Source organism: Sphaeramia orbicularis, chromosome 10 (assembly GCF_902148855.1).
Source record: "Sphaeramia orbicularis chromosome 10, fSphaOr1.1, whole genome shotgun sequence".
NCBI classification, from domain to species: domain Eukaryota; kingdom Metazoa; phylum Chordata; class Actinopteri; order Kurtiformes; family Apogonidae; genus Sphaeramia; species Sphaeramia orbicularis.
Window position 1 is genome coordinate 46,122,883 of NC_043966.1, and position 27,655 is coordinate 46,150,537.

Consider the following 27,655-nt stretch of genomic DNA (forward strand, 5'->3'; position numbering starts at 1 on the left):
CACCCTTTCACGATCAGAGACAGATACAGTCAGCTGGAGCTTGAGGAAACAGTTAGCTGTTTTTATATGTCGGGGATCTGGGACCTGTCATTTTTGCTGCTGTGCTCATACCAGTTTAACTTCGCCACTGTGAAGCACACTTTTGAGACTTTAACCGAGGAAAAGGGAGAATGTAGTGTTATTGTTGTCGTACACCTTTTAAAGCTAGGTAAGTAAGCTAACATTAGCTGATGTTGAATGGGTTTATTTAGCAAGCAAGCCACATAGCTAACGAGCGGTCGTTAGTTTATTATGGCTAACAAGTTGGGGGAGTAAACCTAGGTGAGCGTTTAGACTTTTTTCTAGGACGTCCTGTAGTTTTTGTGTTAAACTAGGCAGCGATGTTAACTTATGCTAGATTCTTAGGTGAGCTTCCTGCTAGCTCAGTTGGTTAGCAACAGTCGCTAAGCTACCTTCCACCTTTTTGTCTCCAAGGTGACGGTGGTTGTTTCTCCATCCATCCCATCACACAAGTGTCTGTCTGTGTTTTTTTTTTTGGGCAACAGTGCGCTCCTGTTGGTCATTTCCCAATCCCCCTCCGTGTACGCCGCTCTGCTGTCTGGAAGGACCGTATTGTGGATGACTGCGCTGGCGGGGAGGCGACGAGCCTGAGTCCGGGAGAGCCGATGCTAGAAGCTTGGAAAACATAAAAGCGGTGTAAGTCGGTGAGGAGATGTCAGAGCGGGGATGCCTCTTCTTCGAGACACTGTTGTAGACGAGGGTATACACAAGTGTACACAGTATACCTACCTCTCTGACTTTGAATACAAACCAGCGGAACAGCTTCTCAGTCTAACAAGTAGTGAATCATATATGGATGGTGGGGTCGCAGTATGCCCACCCCCTCAACTACCACTACACCTCTGGCAGGAGGGAGCATCGGCACCGGAGAAACGGAGGGGCCCATGTCTTCTACCGCCACCCCAGCCTCCTCTCCCACCGCTTCCATCAGCTCCTCGTTCCGGTTCGTCCCGGCTTTTTGCCTGGGCGTGGCGGCAGCAGTAGTATTCCAGCTGGCCTGGGGAGGCCTGACCCTCACTTCTTTCTTCTTGAAGCTCTTCATCTATGTGTCATTCGCCCTGCTGTGTTTCCTGGCCGGGAGTTTTGTTGTGCTTGTCAGGAAGAGTCCTCTGAAAATCAGCTGTTTTTACAGAAACAGAACGCAGTCAGCTGCACAGTTGGACTTCTTCAACAAGCTTATGGTAAGATGCTGCTGTCACATAGTTCAATATAATGCTTGTATGTGGAGTGTTAATACTATCAGAAAAATCTTTTTTTAAATTTTTTATTTTTATGGTAATAAAATATGCAAATATTTGTTTCATTATCATCTAGGACAGGGGTTCCCAAAGTGGGGTACACATAGCCCCCAGGGGTACTTGGACAAAGCCCAGGGGGTACTTGACATTTTTTGCATTAAGTATTTTTCCCAAAAAATATCAAGTACCCCATGGGCCTCATCCAAATACACCTGGGGGTACGTGTACCTTACTTTGGGTACAGAAGTCATCATGTAGCCTACTGAATACTAAATAAATGATGACAATTCATGCTGAAATATAAAACACAATAAATACATTCATATAATAGTTTTATTGTCAGTCATTGTGTTTAAGGTTTGGTAACATTTTAAGAACATTTGTATTTTATATTCTTCAAAATGGGTTTTTTTCAGTAGCTAAGTAATAATTTTTTGTTGATGAAAGGTTCATTTATTAATTAATGACCAGTTTATTTATTTTTCTTATCAATGAAAGAGGGCACTTTCAGGTTATTTTTTGCACACAAAATTAATTTTAAAAATGTGTTATTCTTTGTATATTACAATTAAATATATGTTGTTTGTTTACAAAGTTTTGAAAATATAAACAGACACCTTTGGCACCAAAACAAATGTTGTACTTGGCTAAAGTATATTTCAGGGGGTACTCCACTGTAAAAAGTTTGGGAACCCCTGATCTAGGAGTTCCAGACAGCCACATCCCAACTAAGTGCACCCTATAGTGATGATTTTATACATATTAAGCTTATTGCTATTTTATAGATTGTTTTATATTTTAGCTGGGCTGTCTGATATTCCTTAATCTCACATTCTGGCATAGCTGATTTCTGTTGAGTCTTGACTTTATGACGGTAAAAAAAATGCATATAATGGTAGTCCTGGGCAATGCATTGAATCAATTCAATTAATGTAGGGTTTGCTTTCTAAAAATCATGAAAAACAATAACTCCAAGAGATTCACCAAAAATTCAAAATGCAATGTGTTGGTTTCTTGTAGTATATTTATTGTAAATTAATTTATCCAGTCATATATGTCACATAATTTTACTAAAGAAAGATATATATATATATATATATATATATATATATATATATATATATATATATATATATTTTTTTTTTTTTTTTTTATATTTGTCTTAAGTTAATGTAGCCAAAAAACAATAGATAAAAAGCAGAAATTGTCCATAACATTGAAAAAATTTTTTTGGCTACATATCCCAGCTCTACGTAAGGGATTAGTGAAAAAAAAAAATCTATTTTAATTAAAAGTTAACGTAGTATAACAGAAATTTGGTTTCTAACCAGTGAAACTGGCAGGGAGACATACTAACAAATTAACTAACTTAACATCAGGGGAAACTATACAAGATTTAGATCATGATGGATGTCAGAGTGGAACACATTTTTTGTAAATTCAAGAAATAAATAGTCTCTATAAAGTGACCAGAAAGGAAAGCCTCTTTCCTCTCCCATTTTGAATGATATAGTTGACAAATCAGACAATGATTGATTTTTGTTCCTTTATTAAGATCTATTTAGAATTAAATTTTTCATTTAAGGATTGAGGAAGATATAAATAAAATTGTATTAGAATTCTATGAAGGTAAATAGAAAACACTTTTCAAAAAGAGGCGAGGGATCTTTGATTCTAATGTGGGTTTGGCTAGTGGCAGAATTAACAAAGTATGATCATTTGGTGAGTGTCAGACACAAACCACATCCATGCAGCAGGCGTAGCCCCTCTTTTAGGTGAATGTTCCTCTGGTGCCTCAAACCATAGGAGCCCTTTTCCCTGTCATATTCAGTCTCCGCCATGCATGTTTGTGTCACTCATGCTACTGTCGTGGTCGTGCCTGTATCTGTGTGGAAGAACGAAAGCTTTGTCCAAATTACCAAAAAATACTACAATGAACAGCATACGTTTGAGACACAATAAATACTGCATGAAAGGACCACTCAATTACAAGTGTTGAACAGTATTGTGCTTCAGCTCTCTACAACACACAATGTTTTTCTTGAAAATTAAATTGCAAAATTACCTTTCCCACTGAATCACACCACACTCTAATCACTGGTTAAATTCTGATTATTTTTGCATAATAATATTCATCCCTAGAGTATAATATGAAAATTTTCTTTGGGTGCACAATTTATATTGTCATATACTCCTAATAATGGAAGGATCATCTAAGATTTGCATACTTGAAATTCGCTCTATGTCATACCACGATTTCTCCATGTCTGTATTCATTGTTTAGTACTGCTGTACTTCCATTAATGGATAAATTTCAAGACTGGAGTGCTGTTGCATCAGTTTTATCCCTTTTGTACTGCTGCCTCCATTGTCAATAATTGTTTCTCCAAGTTGCTGAAGTACTGGTGACCCCAACACATTAAAAAATGCAACATTGCAGCCATTTGCGAATGAAAATGTTCCTTTTGGCATCCTCATGTTTTAGCTCCGTCTCATCCTGACAGTTTCATGCCTTTTTCCCCTTAATCATTTTCTGTCTGCACTCCATCCTCTTCCATCCTCTCTCTGCCTTCCTGCCCTCAGATCTCCGCTCTGCTTCTCTATAATACATGAGGTAGAGTTGTCCAGCTGGATTTAGATACGGTTAATACACACACACACACACACACCTATATATATATATATATATATATATATATATATATATATATATATATATATATATATATATATATATATATATATATATATATATATAAAGGTGAGTTATTCTTCAGGAAAGTGATTGTGTCCTTGTGACTGACTGGAAGCTCGCCTGTAACATTCAGCCACAGTCCCAGAGGCTTCCTTGGTTGTTTTTCTGCTGTGTGCTGATGACTTATTGATGTTGACAGTGGAGGAATATTGTCACAAGCATTTGTCTGGTTGGACATGTCATATGAGCTGTGACAAATTTGGGCTGCCGTGTTTTTGAGGGTTTTTAGGTGTACGAGACAACTTTCTGTTCTGGTGAACAGTCTTCTCTCCTGTTGTAGCCCAATATTTCCTGCTTTGATGCTGCTGCTCCTGCTCCTGCTGTTGCTGTTATTATCTGTGATTAGAGAAGCGATGCTCTGATGCTCTTGTTTTTAAATTCTTTCAGGCTCGTTTTATGGTGCCGGTTCAGGAGTCAAGCCAAAGCAGGAGGGTGATGGTGTCACACAACGTGGACAAAGCACTGAAGGAAGGTAATGAGCAGTGCTGCCTCTGAGATTTTCCCATGTGTTTATTTGACATTCTAGTGTCCACAACATTAATACAACACATCTTCACAAACTCTGTAAACATTTGAGATTCAGTCATCCATGCTGGATGGTTCAGATGGAGTGTAGAAATGTATCCAAATAATGTAAAATAATTCACTAGATCTCTTCTAGTGCAGTTGCCCAGGCCACCACAACTGGGAGTTAAACCCATTTTTTCGTGCAAAGTAAAGCATACAAACCAATCAGAATCCTTATCTAAGTCAGATGACAGTCTGAAGTAGTAAGAGTTAAATGTGACCATAGTGAGTATAAAGTGTGCATACTATGGAGAACTTTACATTAAAAAGATTTGATGGTTGAAAATTCACAAAGATGCATTTGTCCATTCAGTGTGCACTTATCATAAATAATTAACAGGGCTGTCGGATCTGACAGAAAGGGGTTTCTTAGGTTACAATTAAAAACATGATGAAAATGTAAACAAAAACTGTTCTAATCTAAACAAAAATGAAAAGCCTAATTTAAAAAAAATGAGAGCCGTGGAGGTTTGAGTCAAAGTGTAACATTAGAGTGCTGAAAACACTCCCAGAATTATTCAGCATCTTCTGATACTGATTGAGCTGTGTTTTCTGTCTGTCATTGTGACTACTCTGTGGTCCATCCCACTCATAGGGGATTACAGCAGTAGTATGTCCTGGCCCTACAACACAGTCCCAGTCAGTGGGACAGTGTGACTGCCAGGTAACAGATGGCTCCAGGATTTACACTAACAGTGTATATTTGCACATGCTCCCGTGTGTGGTTTGAAAAGGCTGTACTGTGCTGGTAATTTCTGATGACTTTATTAGCTTCATTGCAACAACCTGCTCTGTAATTGAACTAATAAACATTCTTTGGTACTTACCTGTTTTACACTGCAGGGTTTAAATCATGCAAGTCACATCAATAGATTTTTGAGGAGTTTGTCTTATTGATTGATTGATTGATTGATTGACATTTAAATGTTAGAAATGTCATTTTGTGACCAGGTGTACGTAATATAACCAAAATCTCATATTTGTATGATATTAAACAGCAGGATACAGTGCATTATAGAAAGTTTATACATGTAAACAACATACTTGACAGTTAAACTCAGATTTGATTATTTTTCAGATCTGTTGTTGAATTCGTAGTTAGACATGAAACAAGATATAAAACAAATATTTAATATAAAGCACTGATTGAAAAACACTAATTAAAACAACTATAGCTGCCAGCTGAAATAGGCCTAAAATATGAATGTAGTCAAAAATAAAGCATTAAATGAATGTAAAATGTTTGAGTGAATGTAGAATGTAGACAAATGTAAGATGTGAAATGTAAACAAACTAGAGAAACAAAGTAAAGCTCTCAAAGTATAACAAGTAAACAAAACAATGGCTGCCTCTGTGCAATATATAAGAATGATAATCATTGTTATTTAATTTTATTTTTAAACTTAATTTTACTCCTTATATTTGGTGTTGAGATATTTTATAATTTCCATTTTTCCTCAAATATTGTCGTGGGCCTTTATTGACTTCAGCTGCAGAGGGTACCATGACTTCATTTGAAGGAGGCTTATCTTACAGGCAGGCATTTATTTCAAATTTCCGTTGTTTAATTAGTAGAAAATTTCATGTTTAGTACTAAACCTTGTTTTGATCCACTCACATTTGCAATGTTAAAAGTACTGTGATGCACTTTTCTACAAATGTAGCATGTCCTTTTCCAGGCTTATTTTTGACAGCTTGGAATTACCTCCTATTTGTGATCTAAGGAAATAAAGGCTAGAGCGTGGTATGAAGAGATGCACACATTTTAGTTTTCTTTGATTTAGCTTTTGGGGAAAGGGCAGTCACAGTCTTTTCTTCAAGCAAAGCAGAATAAATGATAAATAAATAAATAAATCTTTGTACGCATTATATTATGATGCTATTGTTTGTTTTAATTCCAATTTTATGGTTGATTTTACTTTTCAAAGTGAAATTGTTGAAATGAATCATAAAATATCAACAGAGTAGTAATGGTGCAAACAGAGGGCAGGTATTAATCAGTAAAACAAAAAAAAAATCCTGATGTTTAAATATATGAAAAAGTAAAGAACCAGTGTCATATTGTAATAGGTTGTTCAGCATCACAACATCCTCATTCTTTCTTGCTTTTTGTTACTCTGTTAATAGTGTACTCAGTTCAACATTTCTATCTGTGTCTGTGCCTTCAGTGTTCGACTACGCCTACAGAGACTACATCCTCTCCTGGTACATCCCTCTGAGTCATGATGAGGGCCAGTTGTACTCCATGCTGTCAGAGGACTGGTGGCAGATGATCGGCCAGTTGAGATCCAGGCTCGCTGACATAGACCTGGTCAATGTGGTGTGTTATGACAGCATCCGAATCCTGCACACACACTTCACTGACCTCAAGGCTGCATCTTCAAGGTACATGGTTCTGCGCTGGCATTAAACCCCTGTTAAAAATCTACAAGCTCTTATAATATCGCAGTATTACAAGAATAATCATTCTTCCTTAATAACGCTTGTTAAATATGTTCTAGTCCTACTAAAAAAATCTCTCTCTCTCTCTCTTTCTCTCTCTATCTATCATCTCTTAGAATATATTCCTCAGTGTAAAATTAGCTCTTGTAGTAGTGGGTACTCGCCCACACAGGTCAAATGTCTACTCTCTTACTTGCTATCCGTAAGCAGTAATAAGGAGGTTGTTGAAGTAAAACTGCTGATTTTTGGCCTAATAGTTGTACAATACAGCCATGCAGAAAAAAGTGAAAAGGTAGCAATCATGACCAATAGGACACTAAAAAGCAACAGGTGTGCCCTCCATTGTGTAATAAACCTGGGCTTCAGTGGAGGATGGATTTGTGTTGTTTTTGGATACACCTAAATGGCACCATTAGGAAGAGTTTTTCAAAGGTTTTATATCTATCTATCTATCTATCTATCTATCTATCTATCTATCTATCTATCTATCTATCTATCTATCTATCTATCTATCTATCTATCTATCTATCTATATACATATACATGTACATATATACACATACACACACACACACACACACACACACACACATATATATATATATATATATATATAATGTGTCTAGGCTTTCTTTCTCTGACGGGATTCTGTAGATACACCTATAAATCTTGTCTGCAGGTCTTTTAGTCCATATCATGCAAAATGACTATAAAGTATTGTGGATAAAGAAACCCCGAAAAATAAGTGGTGGCAGTGGAGGAAAGACTTGTTTTGCCTGTCAGGAAAGTGTTTCTATAAGGATGCCATAGCAGCCTGGTCACTTCCCTCAATATTTATCTATACTTAGTACCTGAAAGCAGGCACATAGCATAAATTCTAAACTCTGCATTGGCTACGTGCTTCTTTCAGAATTGATTTTATGATTCTTTTATTATAGCCCTCTTGAAAAGGCAAGGTTTATTATTCCTATACATGTTAGAAGTGGTGAAATATTCTCTCTTTCATAGGTCAGCCTCTCTCAAAGGGTGAGCCTCTCAATGCTGTGGTGGCTCTGTGGTGCACAGGACCTACACAGGGATCCTCCAGTTCTGTTCGTCATTCTCTGCTTCTGCTTCTTTGAGTACCACTTTTACAGTTTGGACCATGTCATTTTTAGCACAGCTCTGGCAAATTGGGTCAGCAGATTGTCAAGACACGCAAAAACCCTACTTTTTAAATCCACCATTTTGGTTGGTTTGATTATGCAATTTTTGTCCTGTGTTTGCAATTTCTAGCCCTCGCATTTTAATAAACTTCTCCTAGAGACATAATTTGAACAGCTTCAAATATGGTCAGCTTCATGAAAAGAACTTTTCGTTAAAAAGCTGCCCAAATTTCAATATGTTGTCAGATAACTCACTGGCACTCAGTATTTCTGACTCAAGAAGGTTAATTTACTTTTATCTGCATTCAAAACTAGTTGGTGATTATTGGAAGCAAATCATCAAATAAGCACTGAAGAGAGGTAATCGCTAACTGAACTGAGTCTGACATACAGTATGGAACAGTGTCATCGGCATATCAGATAAAGCATATCAGATTATACTGTTTACATGATCACTTGAATAATCTGACAGCACCAGAAATCGGATACTGATCGGAGTATTGGTGTGCATATAAACAGGCTCACTGCCATATGAATATATATGAGAGTGACCTTTTATCCCTAATGTGAGTTGAAGCATCCCTTTCTTACTACGGCCCTTGTTTCTGGAATGTCCCTCCTGATGAACTGAAAGCAGCAGTAAATTTTGATATTTTTAAAAGCAAACTGAAGTTGTGTTCAGGATTTGTCCTCCTTAGAATGTGTCGGTTGAATTTACAAGGTTTGGGGGTTTCATGTTTAATTTGTTAAAGAGAAGGCTTTCCTTCCCACTAGCACTGATACCCAACACCTTCATTTCACAAACAGGATGAATTATGGCCTCTGTCTAGAGTGTTAATATTATTAGAATCCTCTGCTCTCACTTCCTTTGTCCCTAGACATCTGCCAGGTAGACACACACACATACACAGAAAGAAAGAGCAGACAGGCAGAGTGATGATTCGCACATCATTTGGTTCTATTATTGTGGCTAATCAGGCAAGTCTCCTTATTTGATCACACCACAGAAGCATCTGGTTTCTGAGCCATTCATGCCTTGAATGGCTCAGGAACAATGCAGCAGCAGTGTGTTGGCTTCACTCATTTCTGAAGCGTAACAAATAAGATGCAACTCAGCTCATGTCATAACAGGGGAACTAGTAGCTGCTTTTCATGTTGTTTCCTCTGACATCTAAGCTCTGCCAGAATCCCATTTCCCAGAGGCTAAGCATGTTGTTGTCTTGTCTTCACTCAGGCCAGAGGAGTGCGCTCGGCCGTTTCCTCTCCATCCCTGTTTAGTGAATCCGGACTCAGAGGTGGCCTTCCTCCGCTGTGTAGCCAGAATACTGCTGCTATGTCTGCTGCCACAAAAGGATGCCAAGTCACATACACTACGGTCCTGCCTCACAGAAGTAATCACTACCAAAGGTAGTGTGTGTGTGTGTGTGTCTTCATGTTTTGTGCTCAAATGGTAATATTGGAGAGTGTGTTTTATTGGATTTTGTTGGTCTTAAGAACTTTAAATTGCTTTTTGAAGTAAAAACTTGTTTTCATGGATAAAGGTTAGAATTAGGTTAAGCTCAGGGTTAGAATTGTGTAATCAGTTGTGATGGTTAAGTTTATGATATGGGGATTGGGGATGCATTGTGTATGTGTATGCTTTGTCCACACATGTCCACAAGATAGGTAGATACGACATTGTGGCTGTCAGACACAGCAGTTAATCACAGCTGAAAGGATGAAAGATCAAGATGAGCTTCATTTGCTATATTACTTTCTTGTCACAATTTATATCATAGTACAAGTACATAGTACAAATGGATGTAGCCGTTTCTTTTAAACTTAGATGTTCTCATCTGTGAAACATTGAAGATCTACAATTCAGCATTTTGGCCATGGTCATCTTTTTTTTCTAAAGCCACAAGTGACCTTATTTCGACGAATGAATGGAGCTGGAGAACAATGAGGGATGAACGTTGCCAAACTAATTGGCTGAAAAGACAAATCACACTGACACTAAATGCTGTCATGTAATTTCAACTACTTGACAAATGTCAACTAGAATTGCAATGTTTAATATGTAAAGTAAACACAATTATCTAGCTAGCTAGGCTAATTAGCAGGCGAGCTGAAAGAACATATAATACATGATATAAATTCATGCTGACATTAACTTTCACAACTAAGTTTTACTACATACATATTGTAATTAAAGTTGCAGGAGATGTAATAAGTGGGAAAAAATTGCCAGAATTTGGAAATCCACTACTTCCTTCTGCAGCTCTCTCCTCTTGGTCTGCATCAAAAGATTACAAATGGATGTAAATGACCTAATGTTGATCCATGCTATCATGGAAAAGTGAAGCCACATTTCCATGCTTCTGTGTTGAGACACAGAGTAGAGCAGTGGAATCACATTCTTATTGCATCTGTCTGAATGTGACCTGTAACTAGTTATCACCACCGTCAGTTGTATATTTAACCTTCCTCTCTGTCTGAAAATGCCTGTGACTAGACAAAACTGCGGTATTAAGGGAAGATTTTCTACAGCATGAAGACAATGGCAAAGAGTGGATACATATACCTCATTTCCTCTCAGATGTCTTGAATTCCAATATGCTTAAAGTGAATTATGGATTTTTTTTTTTTTTTGCTCAGTGCTGTTAAAAAATGATTACGTTTTACTGCTGTAAATATAGGTAAATTTCTTAATGTTTCCCTGACAAAATAATTTGATCATGTCATTTCTGGAACATAGCTCCAGTGTATTTTATTTCCTGTTTATCAGGATACCCTTAATGCATTTTTATCATACCCCCGCCTGCCATTCCATCTGTCCTTCTGTCCGTCTTTCTGTCTTTCCATCCATTCATCCATCAGATTTTTGTCCAGCCAACATGTTCTTCACCACTAGGAGAGGTGCAGTGCACAGTTTGATGGCTGAATTACATTATTATTATTATTATTTTTTTTTTTTTTTTATTTATTTATTTATTTATTTATTTATTTTTATAATTTTGGAAAATTTTTAACATTTTTCCAATCAATTTCTCTGACATTATTCACCCAATTCTTTTCAAATTTCACACACGTTTTTTTTTTACCTTTGCCTTTCTCTCAATTCATTTTTAAAACATTTTTGAAAAGTTTTTCACAAGATTGAAAGTTAAGACTCAAAACTAATCCCTGGGTAGGCAGGGTGTCAGTGAACAGGCGGGGCAAAGTGTTGTGCAACCAGACGGGGGTATTGGTGTGCTGCTCTTACTTTTTCACTTGTCCTTAATAGAACTTAAATAGATGAATCATATAAAAAATTCACCCCATACAGTTTTCATGAAAAGGGACGTTTGCGTGTATGTTTTTGCCCTTTCCACTGTTACAGTAGTTTTACATAAAATCATTAGTTTTTACAGCAGCTGTTTTTGCTGTCAGTTTTCTTGCCCTCTGAGTTAGCATTCATAATACATGTCTACTGGATCCATTTCATTTCAATTGAATAAGTACGTCTGTCTTTTTTTCTGCTATGAAAACTAATATCCATAATCTATTTCAAGGATCAAAAGTTTGATAATCTACAGAGTGAAAAGTTATGTCAAATTAACAAGGTTAATAGAATCCAGCCACATGTATAATTGTTTTATTAGGGTTCTGTCATTATTAGTGTTTCAAGCTGTTATTCAGCTCCACAGTTTACATGAGCCTGCAGAATTAGAACGTCCCAATATTATGATAATGAAAGTCTTTAACTAATTTAATACTAACAGCTAAAACCTAATCCAGACCAGACTGTAGAGCTGATTCACAGATGTGTAGGCAGGAGGGCTGACCCTTAGAGTCAGTATCTGTCTGCACATATCCGTGTCCATCCATGTATGATGTGATGTTTCTTTCAGCTCTGGAGGTCAGTGTTCCTGTGGTGCACCTATTATCTGTGTATGCATTTTAAAGACATCTTCACTGACTCGGTTAACAGAATGTAGGTCACGTATATGCCTTTACATCTTGCCTTTGCTTTTGCGTTTGTGTACATGCACAGTGTTGAAGCCTTTGGTGGAAGTGCTCAGTGATCCGGACTCCATCAACAGAATGTTGTTGTCTCAGCTGGAGCAGAGGGAGCAGCAGGCTGAGCAGCAGAAGAAAGCCTACACCTACGCTGCCTCCTATGAAGACTTCATTAAACTGATATCAACTTCTACTGATGTCAATTTCCTCAAACAACTCAGGCATGAACACACACAAAAAGGCACACAAAAAAAACAAACAAACTCCTTCAGAACTAGTAAAGTTAATCTGAAGTAATCACAGTCTGAATCTTTTCTTACACTGCCTGTAACTACATAGGTTGCCTCAAATAAACCACATCTACAGACAAACATACAGTACTAGCCAGACAGTGTTAATGACTAGTCTTGTTTGCTGATGAGGGGTTACCATGGGAACAAACGGTGTCTCAGCAGAAAAATACTAGATGTAAAGGTAGCGTAGACATGATACTGCTATATTGCCTTGTTAGTGTGAGAAATCCTCACACTAACAAGGCAATTTGAGGCAAACTACCAGGAGGTCTGCTGGTAGTTTTTTGTTGCACTTTCTCGTGTTGTATGAGATAAGATGTAATATTTTAGTGCTATTTAAATTGTTGGTACTTTATCCATTCATTTGTTCTTCTTACAATGACTGATTGAATCTTGTCCCTGTGTAGGTATCAGATAGTGGTAGAGATTATTCATGCCACCACCATTAGCAGCCTGCCTCAGCTCAAGAAACAGAAAGGTAATGAGACGCCATCATGTTTCACCACAAACAATTACACATCAATAACAACTACATGTTAGACAGAATTAACAAAGATTATTATAAAAAATTAACCAAAAATGAATTGCTAATTAAGAAATTTAACATCATGGTAGTTGTTGTTGTTGTTGTTAAAGAAATAATGAAAATAATAATTCTTGTAACATTATCATTAAATTTGCAGAAAACAACCAGACCAGACACAAATGAAAACCAGACGAGCACAAACATATGTATCTGAACAGCCAATAATGCCACTTTTTTGGTGTTTCCACTGCATGAAAGCAGCGACCACCAGAGATTATCTGATACCATTTTAGTACCACCGTTGCTAGGGTGTTAAGCAAGCCAAGGCAATACTGTAATCATGATGGATAACCCTGCAAATTACAGATTGGTCGACGTAGAATCATCGCTGCAACAATACATAATGCGTGATCATGTAGAGGCATGGGATACCAAGCTGAACTATCGGGAAGTCTCTAGAGCAGGGGTATTCAAATCCAGTCCTCGAGGGCCAGTATCCTACATGTTTTAGATATTTCCCTCTTCCAACACATCAGGAAGCCATTTCATCATTATCAGGCTTCTGCAGAGCTTGATGATGAGCTTATCATTAATTGAACCAGGTGTGCAGGAAGAGGAATATATCTAAAACATGCAGGATACCGGCCCTCAAGGACTGGATTTGAATACCCCTTTTCTAGAGCAATCTTTGAGCAAATTTTCAAGTGGCTTCTGCCTCTTGTCGACAGATTTTAAACATGAACAGCTATAGTCCCACATGACTTTTTTTTTTTAAAATATAATGTTAATTTCAGAAATTGGAATTTAGTTTTAAGTTAAAGTCCCTTTCATAGTTCCCTCAATTTTAGCTGCAGACACATTAATGATAACGTCACAATATATTGCTGTGCCATTAATACGACCAGCCACACTGAGGGTGTACTATACTGTACCTGCAGTGGAAATGCTGCATTTTGCTGGTAAAACCAAGCTGATTCACACTAAGTCTAGGTAAGTTGGGCAGACAGAGTGGAAAGAAGAATTTCTTTCTGAAAGACCTGCAAGTTGTCAAAGTCTTCCATCACAGGTTAGTTTTTCTAAAGCCCAAAAACAGGGCCAAGAGAGTTGCTGAAGTCTACTTTCCTCAGACTTTTGCACCTCCTTTTAAAATTTCTGATTAGGTGGGAAAAAAAAAATAAATAAATAAAAAACAGCATACCCCAGTTTTTGCAGAAATGGAAATAAACCTTTAGACAACATGATAACTAATATAAACTGTATTTTTAAAAAAGAGGTAAAATATTTATTTACTTAGTTTTGTACAGGATTAAAACATTTGAGAATCCATAATCTACATTTTTGCCCTGAAATGATAGCTTTCACCTACTTGTGTCAATTTTTTTCAAAAATTATGATGCTTTGTTGAGCTAATTTCAAATAGGACTTTTTCTGATGTTTTTGAGTCTCTCCCTGGCAGATATTACAAAAAATCTGAAACTAACTCAGAACTTAGTAAAGACACAACCAAAAATAGTTTTCAACAAATATAAACTAAACTTGCATTAGAACTATTTCAATATGAATGACAAAGAAAAACAAAAAGTTAAAACTACATGAACTTCAAAATAAGGAAATTGCAAAACCTTGATTATTGTTATCCTCAGTTGCTTTGACTCAAAGGTGCCCTGCCACATAAAACCATTTTTACTTGTAGTTTTTGAACTATGTTCAGTCCATGGGTGTTTGTGTTATGTAGTGAATTTGAAAATGTGCCTCTACCCCCTCTGTCTGCTATTGACACTGAAAAGAAATAAGCAGAGAAATCAGGCCTATTCGAAAAGCTGGTCAGTGTGACATGTTAATGCATGAGCTTATTACTATTCATGAGCTCGCCCGGGTGAGACCACGCCCACAGAATCTGTGTAGCTCAGTGACAGTTTTCATGTACAGCAAGCTGGGGCACCTTAAAGGGGGTGGGGGGGGTGGCTGGGGGGGTAAACATGAAAAATTCATGGAAACCAGCATTCCCATGGGGGCTCATAGACCACTGGAGGGGGCCCAGTGGATACAGGTTTGAAGGTGTGAAAATTCCATATGAGGTCCGACGTACAAGAGAGGCATAGAAGCCAGGAGTCATACGTTGAAAGCATAAGTTTCATTTTTGGTTTCTGCTCGTTCCTCTACTTTGCGCAGAACTGAAAAGCCAAGCTCACATTGGCTAGCTGGTAGCCAATCAGAGTCAAGTCGATTAGCATGTTGAATATTCATGAGAACTGGTGCAAATTGAGCTGAGTCTTCCAGCAGGCTTTCTATACCACATTAGAATGGCTTGAAACTTGGTAACCGAGGCAATTTTCCCACAAAAAAATGTTAGAGTCCATGGTAGAAGTTCAGACGTTACCACAAAAATAATGAAATACTTGTGACAGGGCACCTTTAACAACTTCTATCTTCTATTCTCTCCTCAAGATCGAAAGGGTAAAGAGTCAGCAGCCATGAAGGCAGATCTGCTAAGGGCCAGAGATATGAAAAGATACATCAATCAACTGACCGTTGCTAAGAAACAGTGTGAGAAAAGGATCCGCCTCCTTGGAGGACCAAACTACGAGAACAATGAGGAAGGAACAGGTGACGAAAATGATGAGCCTCAAAGTCAGAAGGTAATACTCATTTTCTGGAATGTTGAGTGTGACCAAGTTTGATAATTGAACATTTTGAAGAGCCATGTACACACCAACAGCCTGCACCTGGGACTAAAGAGTTATCTGTCTCTCATTCAGATCCTTCAGTTTGACGACATCCTGTGTAATCCGGGTTACAGGGAGCATTTTAGAGTTTACATGGAGAGAGTTGATAAGAGGGCTTTAATCAGCTTCTGGGAACTAGTGGAAACACTGAAAACTGCCAACAAGGTGAGTCATACACAGTGTTATTTACATGAGAATTTTACAATCTTATCCATTTTACATCCACAGATATAAAACTAAAACAAATACAGTTATTTAATATTTTAAATTTGTTAGGATGTGTTCATATAAAGAAACAGACTGATATAAATCTAAGCATAGTGACAGAACTCAGACATGGCAATCTAGGAACATTAATTTCTAATTAAAGGGCAAAAACTATGTTAAATTGGAATAGGGTTGAGGAACGGAAGTGAGCTGTCTTTACAAAGTCATTTTGGTCTTATTCTCTTTATGTGGACCCTGTAATGAGTGCACTGATGGTTCTTTTGTATATGATGGCTATGTTAATAGGATTTAGGGCTAATAAAGGGCTTTGATGTCTGCTGCGTGGGGATTGATTGACATGTGTGATCCCACCCATGCCTGCCTAATTGGACTCGATTAAATAAAACGCATTTCCTTACAGACAGACAGGGTACAAAACTAACACCTGATAATGAACAAATGCATCTAAAAAGGGAATTTTCAAATCCCTTACCCAGGGAATCAATGGCCTATATTGTTTGCCAACGCATTATCTACAGTCACGATAAAAACAAAGTGTGCCCAGCTGAAATGCATGTTTTTTTTTTAACCTTTATTTAACCAGGTAAGTTAGTTGAGAACTGATTCTCATTTACAATAATGACCCTCGCCAAGAGGCAGCATACAAAGAATGTGTGTCAGGACACAATCAAAAAAAAGTCATCTGGTACTAACCAGGTTATAAAATTACTGAAATCTAATCTCAAGTGTGAAACGACACACAACAGATGTGTGTCATTATTTATTAAACAGAAATGAAGTCCATTTGGAAAAGCATTGAGTAAAATTAAATGCATCTTTGTGGCTTCCATAACAATTTATTACTAAATAACTTGGAGAGAATCAGATGATTTACTATGTCCTGATACATAAAAGCATAGACTTCAAAGAGGGTGTACCTACTTTTTCTCATGACTGTATGTGATCAGTGTACAATGTAAAAACAACAATTTATTGTTTAGTTGTTCTGAACTAATAAAAACAAATCATTGTAGTACGTTCATTTTCGAACTAATGATTGTGTTGTTTTTAATATTAAATGGTGCTATTATATGGCAGTAATTAAAGTTGCAGTATTGAATAGTTATTTGGCAGTTTTGGGTAAACATGTCACGATTTCCCCACATTATGTTGTGATTCAAATGACAGAAAATAAGAAATCTGTATTGTCCAGATATGATCAATTCTACTTCCAAAAAAATAAGAAGGTGACAACCAAAATGCACACTAGAGGCTACAAAATGGTCTTAAAAAACCAATTCAATGTCACGGTGGCTATGCAAAGATTATTATTATTATTATTATTATTATTTTTTATGTCTTGCAGACACACGCAACACACTAGTGAGACAAAAAAAAGTACACGATAACCTGTTTGTTGATGCATGTTTCACAGAATGAAGTGCCCCAAATTGTAGGGGAAATCTACCAAAAGTTCTTTGTGGAGAGCAGGGAGATTCCAGTGGAAAAGTTTCTTCTGAAGGAGATTCAACAGAGTCTGGTGGGGAATAGAGGAACACAGGTCTTTGTGAGACTACAGGAGCAGGTAACTGCTGTTGATACTAACAGAATATGCACTCTAGCACAAAGCCTTAAGTTTTATGCAAAAATTTTCTGTCTTTTGTTCTTCCAGGTGGCTGAGACAATGAGAGAACGTTACTACCCCTCGTTCCTTGTTTCTGACCTCTATGACAGGCTGATCAGAAGAGATGAGCAGCATGGCCAATCACAATGTAGCACTGAAGAAAAGGAAGAAGAGGTGAGATATACACATAAACACACATAGATGCACCTTATGAAACAGCTTCTTAAAAAAAAAAAAACTGTCTAAATCTGTGTGTGCAGTGCCAGGGTCTAGATCCTGGAGCCGAGGTGGGTGACGAGGGCAGTAAAGGAATCAACGAGCAGGGCCAGCTATGCTGCTACTAAACTTCGCCAACTCTACGACAAACTAGAGTACAAGCGACAAGCCTTGGGCTCGATCCAGAATGCCACCCAAACCAGACAAAAAGGTAAAAAAACTAGCTCATTTTTTAAAATTGTATTTTACTCTAAGGGATGTGCAGTATTAAGCACAGTATTACCCTTTAATACATAGTGCCATTTTTGCACTCGGGGTAAAATTTCATCTTCAGGCCTCTTGCTGTTCATGATTAAAGCTTCCACACATAATGATATTAAGCAGTCTAGACATAGCAGGTGAATGAAAAGTGAGGATTGTGTTAAATACCTAGTAAATTAAAGTACTATTCAGAGTCAACCAGAGTATATGGAATATAGTCACTGTTAATAGTGCTGCGTAGCTTTTAGCAGATTTTTCATCTTAAATTGCTGTGCAAACTCAGAGGTAATTGAGTACTTTGTTACTGTTACAGTTTCAAGTATTTATTCTTGTCTGTGTCCAAATGTTTATTTTGATGGTAACTTTACTTGTGCACTCTAAAAAACAGCCTTGTTACTTTACCTCTAATACATTTGAATTTAAGTCTTTTAATTCAGAATATTTGTTTTGCATCATACGCATTTATCAACATGAAGGCTGATTTAAACCTACAGGAACAGGATGGTGACATAGACGATCCCTTGGTGCATCTGTTGGCATATTATGCATGACAAATTTGACAACTGAAATTGATGTAAAAGATGGAACAAAGGGAAACCAAACTCAAAGGGAGCCAGAGTCACAGAGAAAAATGTGTCATTATGTTTTAAATTCGGTTGGTGACATTGAAAACTACATACACAGACTAAAATAGTACACCTATTGTGCACTTCCTTGTAATTGACCATGCATTATTCACATTCACACATTGTGTTGTTATAGCAGATAAATCTGAAGACATCCATGCCAGTGCTTTGGATGAAAAAAAGAAAGATTAAAAATAAAACATTAGGATTAACTATAACAAAGGCTTTATGCAAATGTAGTAAAACAACACAGTGCTCTTTCTTTGTCAGGCCTTGACAGTTTTACTCTCTATATAAATGATCATAAATCATAAATAATCATATGTCGGTTATTTTACTATGCAAACCTTAACATATCTGCAGTGCCACATTTGTATATTTATGTTTTAACATGAGTCACAACAATCCACCCTGATGTTTGGATGTGGTGTTTTTCATGCTAAAACCCACCCACATCGTTAATCATCTTAAGGCTTCAAATAATATCAGTTCTTTATTTAGCCAAGATGTGGTAGTGGGTTGAAATCTCCATTGTGTATGTTTGCAGATTGTAAGCAAACTAAAGGAGGAGATAGGAGCCATGGAGAAAGAACACAGTGAGCTCCAGCAGCACATCACCAGAACTGACTGGTGGTGTGAAAACCTGGGAAACTGGAGGGCTACGATTACAACTGCAGAGGTAATGTTCAAAATACTGCCCTTTTTCACAACCCTTTATAAACTTGGCGTCAACTTCCTTTTTGGTAGATAAGTAAAATCTTTGGAGCCTTGTGTTGTCTACAAGCAGTAGGCAGCGACCTCAACAATAAAGTTTGTTATGAGATCTCACACATAACCTACAGAAACCAAACTATAGTTTTCAATATGCGACAAATCAGTTTGTGCAAGTGAATTAGACATGAGTCACATCTTGACAATAATGGAAAGTGTGATGAGGTGATGTATGGCTGTGCAGTCATGCTTACAGAGTGAAACTCCCTTTTAAATTTCCCACTGTCATGGGACTTTCTGGTGTCTGAATGTTTTGTAGAGGTGTAGTCATGGTGAATCATGAACACATGCAGACACAACAGGAATTTGCTTATTCATAGTTGCTTTGATTTGGTGTTTGTCATCATGCTGTGTTTTTATGGATAAAAACTGCTTGTGTGTGTATATTTTAGGCTACAGAAGAAGGCAGTGAGACTGTAGCTTGTTACAGTGTATGTGTTAGCTTGGCGGAGGGAGAGTCGGCAGGCAACAGTCGCTGGAGTGTCCAGAGGAAACTCACCGAATTCCAGATGTTGCACCGTAAACTAACTGAGGTAACACTGCACCAAACCTGCAAAGTGGGTGGATGTAGTCTAAACAGCAGAGATTAGTTATTAACATGCTTAACCCTCAAAGACGTAAACAGTCACGAACAAAAGCAAAAGGCAACTTTTAAGCCACTAATTATATCAATACGTTAGAATAATCCAGGTAAAAATTGAGTTTATCTTTTCATTAACATCAGATATAGCCCATTTGGACATTCAGAGGCTCTGTAGTGAATATGGAAACCTTGATTCACCAGTAAACCCCTGTAGTTTGACAAATAACACTGATTGTAGACATTTGTTTTAGTTCAGTTAATGATATAAGCAACTTTTGTTGCTTTTTCAATGTTCTGGATTTACTCTGAGGTTTTCTGAAACTATATGATCACTAAATTAAATACAGGAAAATACCTAATTTTCACAGAAAAATGCAAAATACTTTTAGTAGATAAATGCACTGTCAGCTTGCAATAAACAAGCACTGAAAAATACTTCTTGATTTGAACAGGGGAAATGTCTAACAGTTAGCTTTTGCTGTTGCACTGAGGAGTGCACACCCTGTACAGCATTGCAGTTCAACGAAACAACATTTACTGATTCTACTGATGAATTTGTTTAACATTATTGTCATTCAAAGCAGACACTGGTATTGTAGCATTTCCAGGCATCTTCTATGATTAAATGAGTTTACTGTACTGCCATAAATAGATTTGGATACATTTCAAAGCACTGAGATCTGGAGAAGAGCCACGAGGTACTGCAGTAAATGTTACATAATTAATACACTGTATTTTATGATCAAAATGAGAGAGTTAATGAAGCTGGGTTCCAAATTAACATGAGTAATATAATCTCAAACTCTCTCTTTCTCAGTGTTTTCCATCATTGAAGAAACTCCAGTTGCCGTCACTGAGCAAACTTCCCTTCAAATCCATCGACCAGAAGTTCTTAGAGAAGAGCAAAACTCAGCTTAATGCCTTTCTCCAGGTAAACATAGAGCCAGCAGGAAGTATTCTGTACCGTAATCCCTTAAATGTACTATTGACCTGATAAAATTGCTACTCTGGTTTTTCTACATGGTATACAGACATACATGTTTTACCTTCTGTCTGCAGCAAACCCTTCTTAGCCAGCAAAAATGACAACCAACACTGTGCTCACACTGCCTCCCTGTGGTTGATGGTTACATCTGAATAATGTTGATGATAACGTTAGTCATCTGTCTGTGTTTGTAGCGTCTGCTAACAGATGAGCGTTTGTGCCAGTCAGAGGCTCTCTATGCTTTCCTCAGCCCCTCCCCGGAGCACCTTAAGGTCTGTTCTTTCTCATACTTACACTGTAATAAGACAGTACTATTAGTACACAGTTGATGATTTATGTAGATACACCTTGGTTAAATGCATTCAGACTTAGTTTGGCCACAATTGAGAACATATGACTTGTATTGCCTGTCAGTTCAATTTTACCTACTACTTTGTTTACCTGTTGTGAAATGTTTCGATTTATTGTAGAAAGGATCTGTATTATTTCAATAATGAGGACAAAAGTAGTTAGGTGAACTGAACCAAAAAGGGAATCTGTGTTGAAATGACATATTGTTCACGAGGTAGATACAAACGTCTGACTTCGATGGACGTTAAGTTGGTGCTGTGACTTTATTTGGGAATATAAAGTATGTTAAGTTAAGTTATTTGTATTTAGATTTATTACAATTTTATGATGCATATGCAATTGCAGTTATTTATTTCTGAGTAAAATATACAGTATATTTCATTTGTGATTTATGTTAAAACTAGTTAAAATAAGCATAGTAAATGCTAAGATTAAGATAACTGCATTTCCCATGAGGCTTAGCATTACCCAAAAGGCTTAGGGAATTTTCACGGAAGTAAGATGTATGTATGCCATGAGTTGTGAAAGTTATGTGTGTTTCAAGTTGTCGCAGTAAAGAGGAATGTGTCTTTTTAAAACCGAGAGTCTTGCTTCGTTATGTTTGGACGTAATTTGGATAATTACAACAGTTGGCCAAAAAAAAAGTCACATATACATGTGGTATACAGGTCATGAGAACAGGCGAGTACAATCTCTTTGAATGTTGTGGTTTTGCTTATTTGGACCTCCAAGTAATTTCAAGTGTAAAACAATGCACAGCAGATTCCACAGTGTCATTGTTTATGTAACAGAAATGAAACCAAAATGGATCGTCCATATTTGAAAAACTAACTACACTGCATGGTTCAAAACCCTGCAGTTCCACCTTTAGCAGCAGTAACTTCAAGTAATTATTTCCTTATGACTTTATCAGCATCCCATATCATTGTGGTGGAATTTGGCCCACTTGTCTTTACAACATTGCTTAAATTCCATGAGGCTTGTGGGCTTTTGTTTATGCCAAGCTCTCTTGAGGTGCCACAGCATTTCAATCAGGGTTACATCTGGACTTTGATTGGACCTCGATTCTTTTCTTTTTCAGCTGTCCTGTTGTAGATTTGCTGGTTTGCTTTGGATCATTGTCCTGTTGCATGAACTAACTTTGGCAAACTTCAGTTGTCAGACATATGGCCTTGCAGATGGCCTGGTGTGTTGTAATTTCCCTTAGTATTACAAGGTCTGAGGTTGGGTGAATTTACTGGAATATCTAGTCCTGGGAAGGTTGGCAGCTGTCTTGAATGTTTCCAGTTGTGAATAACTCTCATTGCAGAATGATAAACTTCAAATTGTTTGGAATTGACTGTAGCACTCTTCCCAGATTGATGGACAGCAACAATTGCCTCTCTAACCAAACTACTGACGTCTTAAATGCTCCAGAACAACAAACTGCTAAAAGTTTACATTTGTAAATGATTGATTTAATAAAAGGCATTTTCTCAATAGTGCCTGGCTGTTACTGGTCTGCCTAATTCTTATGGAAGTAGTAATGGTGTACTGTTATCTTTTTACTAATACTTCATGCACTGCTTCTCCATTTTGGTTTCATTATGTTAAATAAATAGCGACACAGTACAATCAGTTGTGTATTGTTTAGGTCAGATTTTTAAATTATGGCGTGATATATAAAAACCAAAGAATACAAAAAGATTGTACTTTTTTTGTCTTATGACTGTATTGAATGCAGTGAATGTTATTTTTTATTTGTTCTGTAATACTCACACAGATAGGACAGAGGTTTGGAGATTTAGATGTTATAGAACAATGATTTGTAACATATCCTGAGTGATGATGTCTTTTGTGTTAAAGGTGATGTCCATTCAGAAGAAATCCTCTTTTTCTTTGGCCTCTTTCCTGGAGAAATTACCTGGAGATTTCTTCTCCCACACTGAGGTACAAACACATGCATATCTGTTAAAATGAGTTTTGTCTCAACAGTTTCTTGCAACGTCCTTTTGATTCTGAGCTCCTGTATGTTACAGGAGAGGCTGATGATGACAGTGATTTGTCAGACTACGGTGACGAGGTAGATGGGAGGAAAGACGCCCTGGCCGAGCCTTGTTTCATGCTCATAGGGGAAATCTTCGAGCTCAGAGGAAGTGAGTGGTGCCCTGTTGCATTTTGAACCATTACACAGCTTGGTGTTAATGAAAAAAATGTCTTTCTTTTCCCTTTTCCCTTCCCTTTGTAGTGTTTAAATGGGTGAGGAAAACTCTTATTGCACTAGTCCAGGTGACGTTTGGACGAACTATAACAAGTAAGTCATGAATTCATATTTTACATCACAAGCCTCCCGTATGTGTCATGGGAGAGGATATAAACTTGGTGGCCTTTTTGTATTTGCAATATATTGTTTGTTTAGTTCCTCAGGTCTGTGTGAGTTGAATATCCGTTGTGTTTTATTTTAGACAGATCCGGGACCACCGTAAAACTGGATCTTCTCTGAGCAGATGTTGGTGTGTTACATCGCTGTGTTTAGGGACAATTTTGGCCCAAATGGGCAGTTGGCACCACATGTTAGAGTCCGAACCGACTCTGAACGTAATGATACTAAGGAACGGGCTCAGCAGAAATTACTGGATAATATCCCAGGTAAGAGCTTAAACACACACAGCATGACTGTCTCTTAACCTTACTAATCTGACTAATACAGATGTGTGTTTTACAAATGATCCTTTCCTCTTGTTACCTGTTATACCCCAGGTGTACAATTAGATCATCTCAGTTACTATACCTGATTACTGGCCTGATAAATTCTGATTAGATAGATTTTAAAGTGGATATTTTAAGAGTAATAGGCCTGAAAATGATCCTTTCTTCCATATTTTTTCATACCCATGACTTATTGTCATTAACTCACGTTTTCAGCTCTTGTGTAAAACACTTAATACATAAGTAATATTATATAGTTGTAGTATCGACTGCAACATGTGGTGTTAAAAGGGTTTTAAACTGGTACGACTGCTGAACCATGTTATTATCCTCATTGTGATGTGATGCAGTGTAAGAAAAAAAATATTTTATGTACATGCACCACACATTCACACTCAACACACCGACCATACATACGAACATTTGACTAATCAAATGAACTTGCATTCACCTCAGTTGGCCAATCAGAGGAAGCCCCTGTCACGTGTCAGCTACACCTAGGGCTGGATGGTCTAGCAAAAAGATCATCTGACAATCTTTGAGTACAGTCATAAAAGAGATATAAAATGTAGGCAATTTACAACCAAACCTTGGTATCTCTTTGAAGGCTTAGTCTGTGTGATGGTTTTTGTCTTTTTATCTGACTAGAAACATTTCATTTTGCTTAATTTTGGACTTAAATTTTTACGATGCTATTGATATCTCGATGACACACCAGTCATCTTTTCCTGTACATACTGCAGAGTTTCATGAATTGGCCTAACAAATAAATCTGTAAGATTGTATGTAGAGTTTTATAATGATGCAAAAACATCTTCATGTTGCATAATTCTAAATTATCTGTGTAAATCAGACTCACTGCATGTCAGAGTTCAGACACTAAACCCGCACCTGATGGACTTGTGCCTGATGGTAGTTCTTAAACGGTATTTCTTCAATAACAGCAAAACATGTTACACAAATGCAAATTGATATGGAGAAACCTGAACACATGAGTGCAGACAGATTCTAAAGTTTTGCTACAACAAAGATGAAATAAACTCCTCAGACTAGTAACCTGTGCTGGAGACGTTCATTTATATTCTCTGTAAAATGCCGGAATTACACTGATAAATGGGCCATTAAAAACCACTCAGCCAAATAGGGCAGTTTTATTGTTTTTTTCCCTGACACAACCTGTATCATAATCGTAAGAATAAATCATATGACAAATTAATATTATTCGATCTAAGATGAAGACATCACCTAGCCTTAGCTATACTTAGATTAAATGGTCAGTTGGTGGTGATGACAAAGCTAATTTGTTTACTTACCACAAGTCATATTGTTAGATGCCATATTTTATTTCCTTCAAATACCATGTTGAAAAGCCCAATTTCTCCATATTCACTTCTTTCTAAAAGCTTGTTGATATTCTATTTTGTAATGTTTGAAAGCATGTAGGTTTCTTTTTCTGACATGAAATGTGGATGTTTCTTTAAACCTGTGCATCGTTACCAGAGGATCTTTGCCTCTACTGCCCAGTGACTAGGTGATAAAAGGACCATGTGTTGCAACCTGAGAGTAAAACCTGCAAATGAGATGCATATCCTGAATGTGCTATATACATGTCCAAATTATCCTCATAAAACCAGATCAGTTTTGGCCTGTCCCATATGTCTTACTATATTCTGCCTAATTCCGAATATTCTAAAGCGGGGGTGTCAAACTCATTTTAGTTCAGGGGCCACATTCAGCCCAATTTGATCTCAAGTGGGCCGAACCAGGTGGATGATAACAGTGACAAAAAGTAAAAATACATTATGATCAGGTTTACATCTACAAAGTTTCCTTAAAAATCTGAATAACATGAACAACTTGAATTGTCTTAAGAAAAGCAAGTGTAATTTTAACAATATTATGCCTCGTTTTATCAGTTTATCATTTACACATGTGCATTACAATCGCAGAAAACATTTAGTAACAGGCAGAATATTGGTAAAATTGCACTTACTTTTCTTAAGACATTTCTGTTTGTTCATATTTGTTCAGGTTATTCACATTTGTTGTAAAAGTATAGTTTGGTGATGTAAATATTTCCATTTAATTTAACTTTTTTACACCAAAAAAAAAGAGAAAATTTGGGGTTGTCATTATAGGTTATTATGATAATATTTTACTGGTCTGACCCATTTGAAATCTAATTGGACTATATGTGTCTGTATGTGGAACCTGAATTAAAAGGATTTTGACACCATTGATTGTCAATATCTTCAGTGTAATTTTTGCATTTCACAAATACATCCACGGGCCGGACTGGACCCTTTGGTGGGCTGGATTTGGCCCCTGGGCCGCATGTTTGACGCCTGTGTTCTAAAGGATTATTGGTTTACCTGACACCTGTATGGTCATGGTCAGCTTATTATAACATAATTAAAGGTCCACATGGTATGAGTTTGTAATTCATTTGGGTGTTTTACTGTATGATAGTATTATATAATGTAAGGGTTGTACTTTATATCATATTTGTATGAAATCTCCTGTAGCATTTGCAGAAGTACTCCTCAGGCTGTGTTGTTCCTACTTCAAACAACACTTAAAAGACACATTTTCTGATCTCTTCCCTGTTTTTATTTTTGTTATTCTTATATCAGTGCGCGAGCAAATCTGGTCGGCCAGCAGAACGCCCGTTATGGTATCATCAAGATCTTCAACGCCCTGCAGGAGGCGAGTGCCAACAAACATCTCCTCTACGTAAGAATAACAAACACTGTCTGTCATAAAGGAAACGAGATTTGACTCTGCAGGCGGCGATGTAAATTCAATTATTTCTTCTCGCTGTCCTCATTAGGTGTTGATGGAAATGTTACTGAAGGAGCTGTGCCCTGAACTCAGTATGGAGGTGGACAACGTCTGAACACACAAACAGAAACTTTGGATGAAGCCGAGACTCTGGTTCATCTTTTAGGCCTTTCTGTAGCTGACCAATCAAACTGCCAAGCATAGACGGGAACATAAACCTCTGACAGACAAGACAGACTGACAGCAACTGTGACTGTGTTGATAGAAATAATGTGAAATAATGAAAAGACTGACACCAGATGGGAGGGAGAGGATGAAAGACTTTGTTGTGGTACAGATCTAAACATGTAGTCTGACTTCTTCCTCTGCAAACAGCAGTGAAGCAACCACCACAAAAGATCTGTAACACAAACTGTTGAAATGTTTTTGTCTATAAATTACAAGGCTGACTACCAATTGACCGTTTTCTCATCATTTTCTAGAGGTGGTAATCTATAGATGATGATTAAATGCAGCGAGGGACATGTGAAATTCAGACTTTAGTGTGTCAGTGCCCACGGACCTCTAAAAAAAAAAAACATTCCTCCTACACACAACCTGAGCAACAACACTTGTGTTCTGTGATTCTTGTTAAGGCTTATAATTGTGCAATATAATGTCATGTAAAAGTCATTGTGATGATTATTTATGATTATTATTGATAGATTTATTTTTACCAAAAATTGTTTAGGAAGCGTTTATATAAGCAATAAATTGCAAAAAAAAAAAAAAGAACTGTTGTGTGTTCTTGGGTTTTTTCCTTTAAATTTCTGAAATGTACAAAATGTGA

The 27,655-nt window shown here is 37.2% G+C and overlaps 1 protein-coding gene across 1 annotated transcript; it reads left to right on the top strand.

Moving 5' to 3' along the window:
* Nucleotides 1–27,592, top strand: snx25 (sorting nexin 25). Its single transcript, XM_030145657.1, is given in 26 exon segments — nucleotides 1–208; nucleotides 546–1,241; nucleotides 4,441–4,525; nucleotides 6,789–7,005; nucleotides 9,442–9,614; nucleotides 12,223–12,409; nucleotides 12,889–12,959; nucleotides 15,456–15,646; nucleotides 15,767–15,898; nucleotides 17,376–17,525; nucleotides 17,613–17,738; nucleotides 17,825–17,887; nucleotides 17,889–17,972; nucleotides 17,974–17,991; nucleotides 19,215–19,346; nucleotides 19,831–19,971; nucleotides 20,839–20,952; nucleotides 21,201–21,278; nucleotides 23,203–23,286; nucleotides 23,381–23,492; nucleotides 23,585–23,650; nucleotides 23,806–23,985; nucleotides 25,377–25,380; nucleotides 26,491–26,495; nucleotides 26,687–26,778; nucleotides 26,876–27,592. Coding segments are annotated over 25 exon segments (2,940 nt in total). The 5' UTR covers nucleotides 1–208; nucleotides 546–872; the 3' UTR covers nucleotides 26,942–27,592.
* Nucleotides 27,593–27,655: the final 63 nt, after the last annotated feature.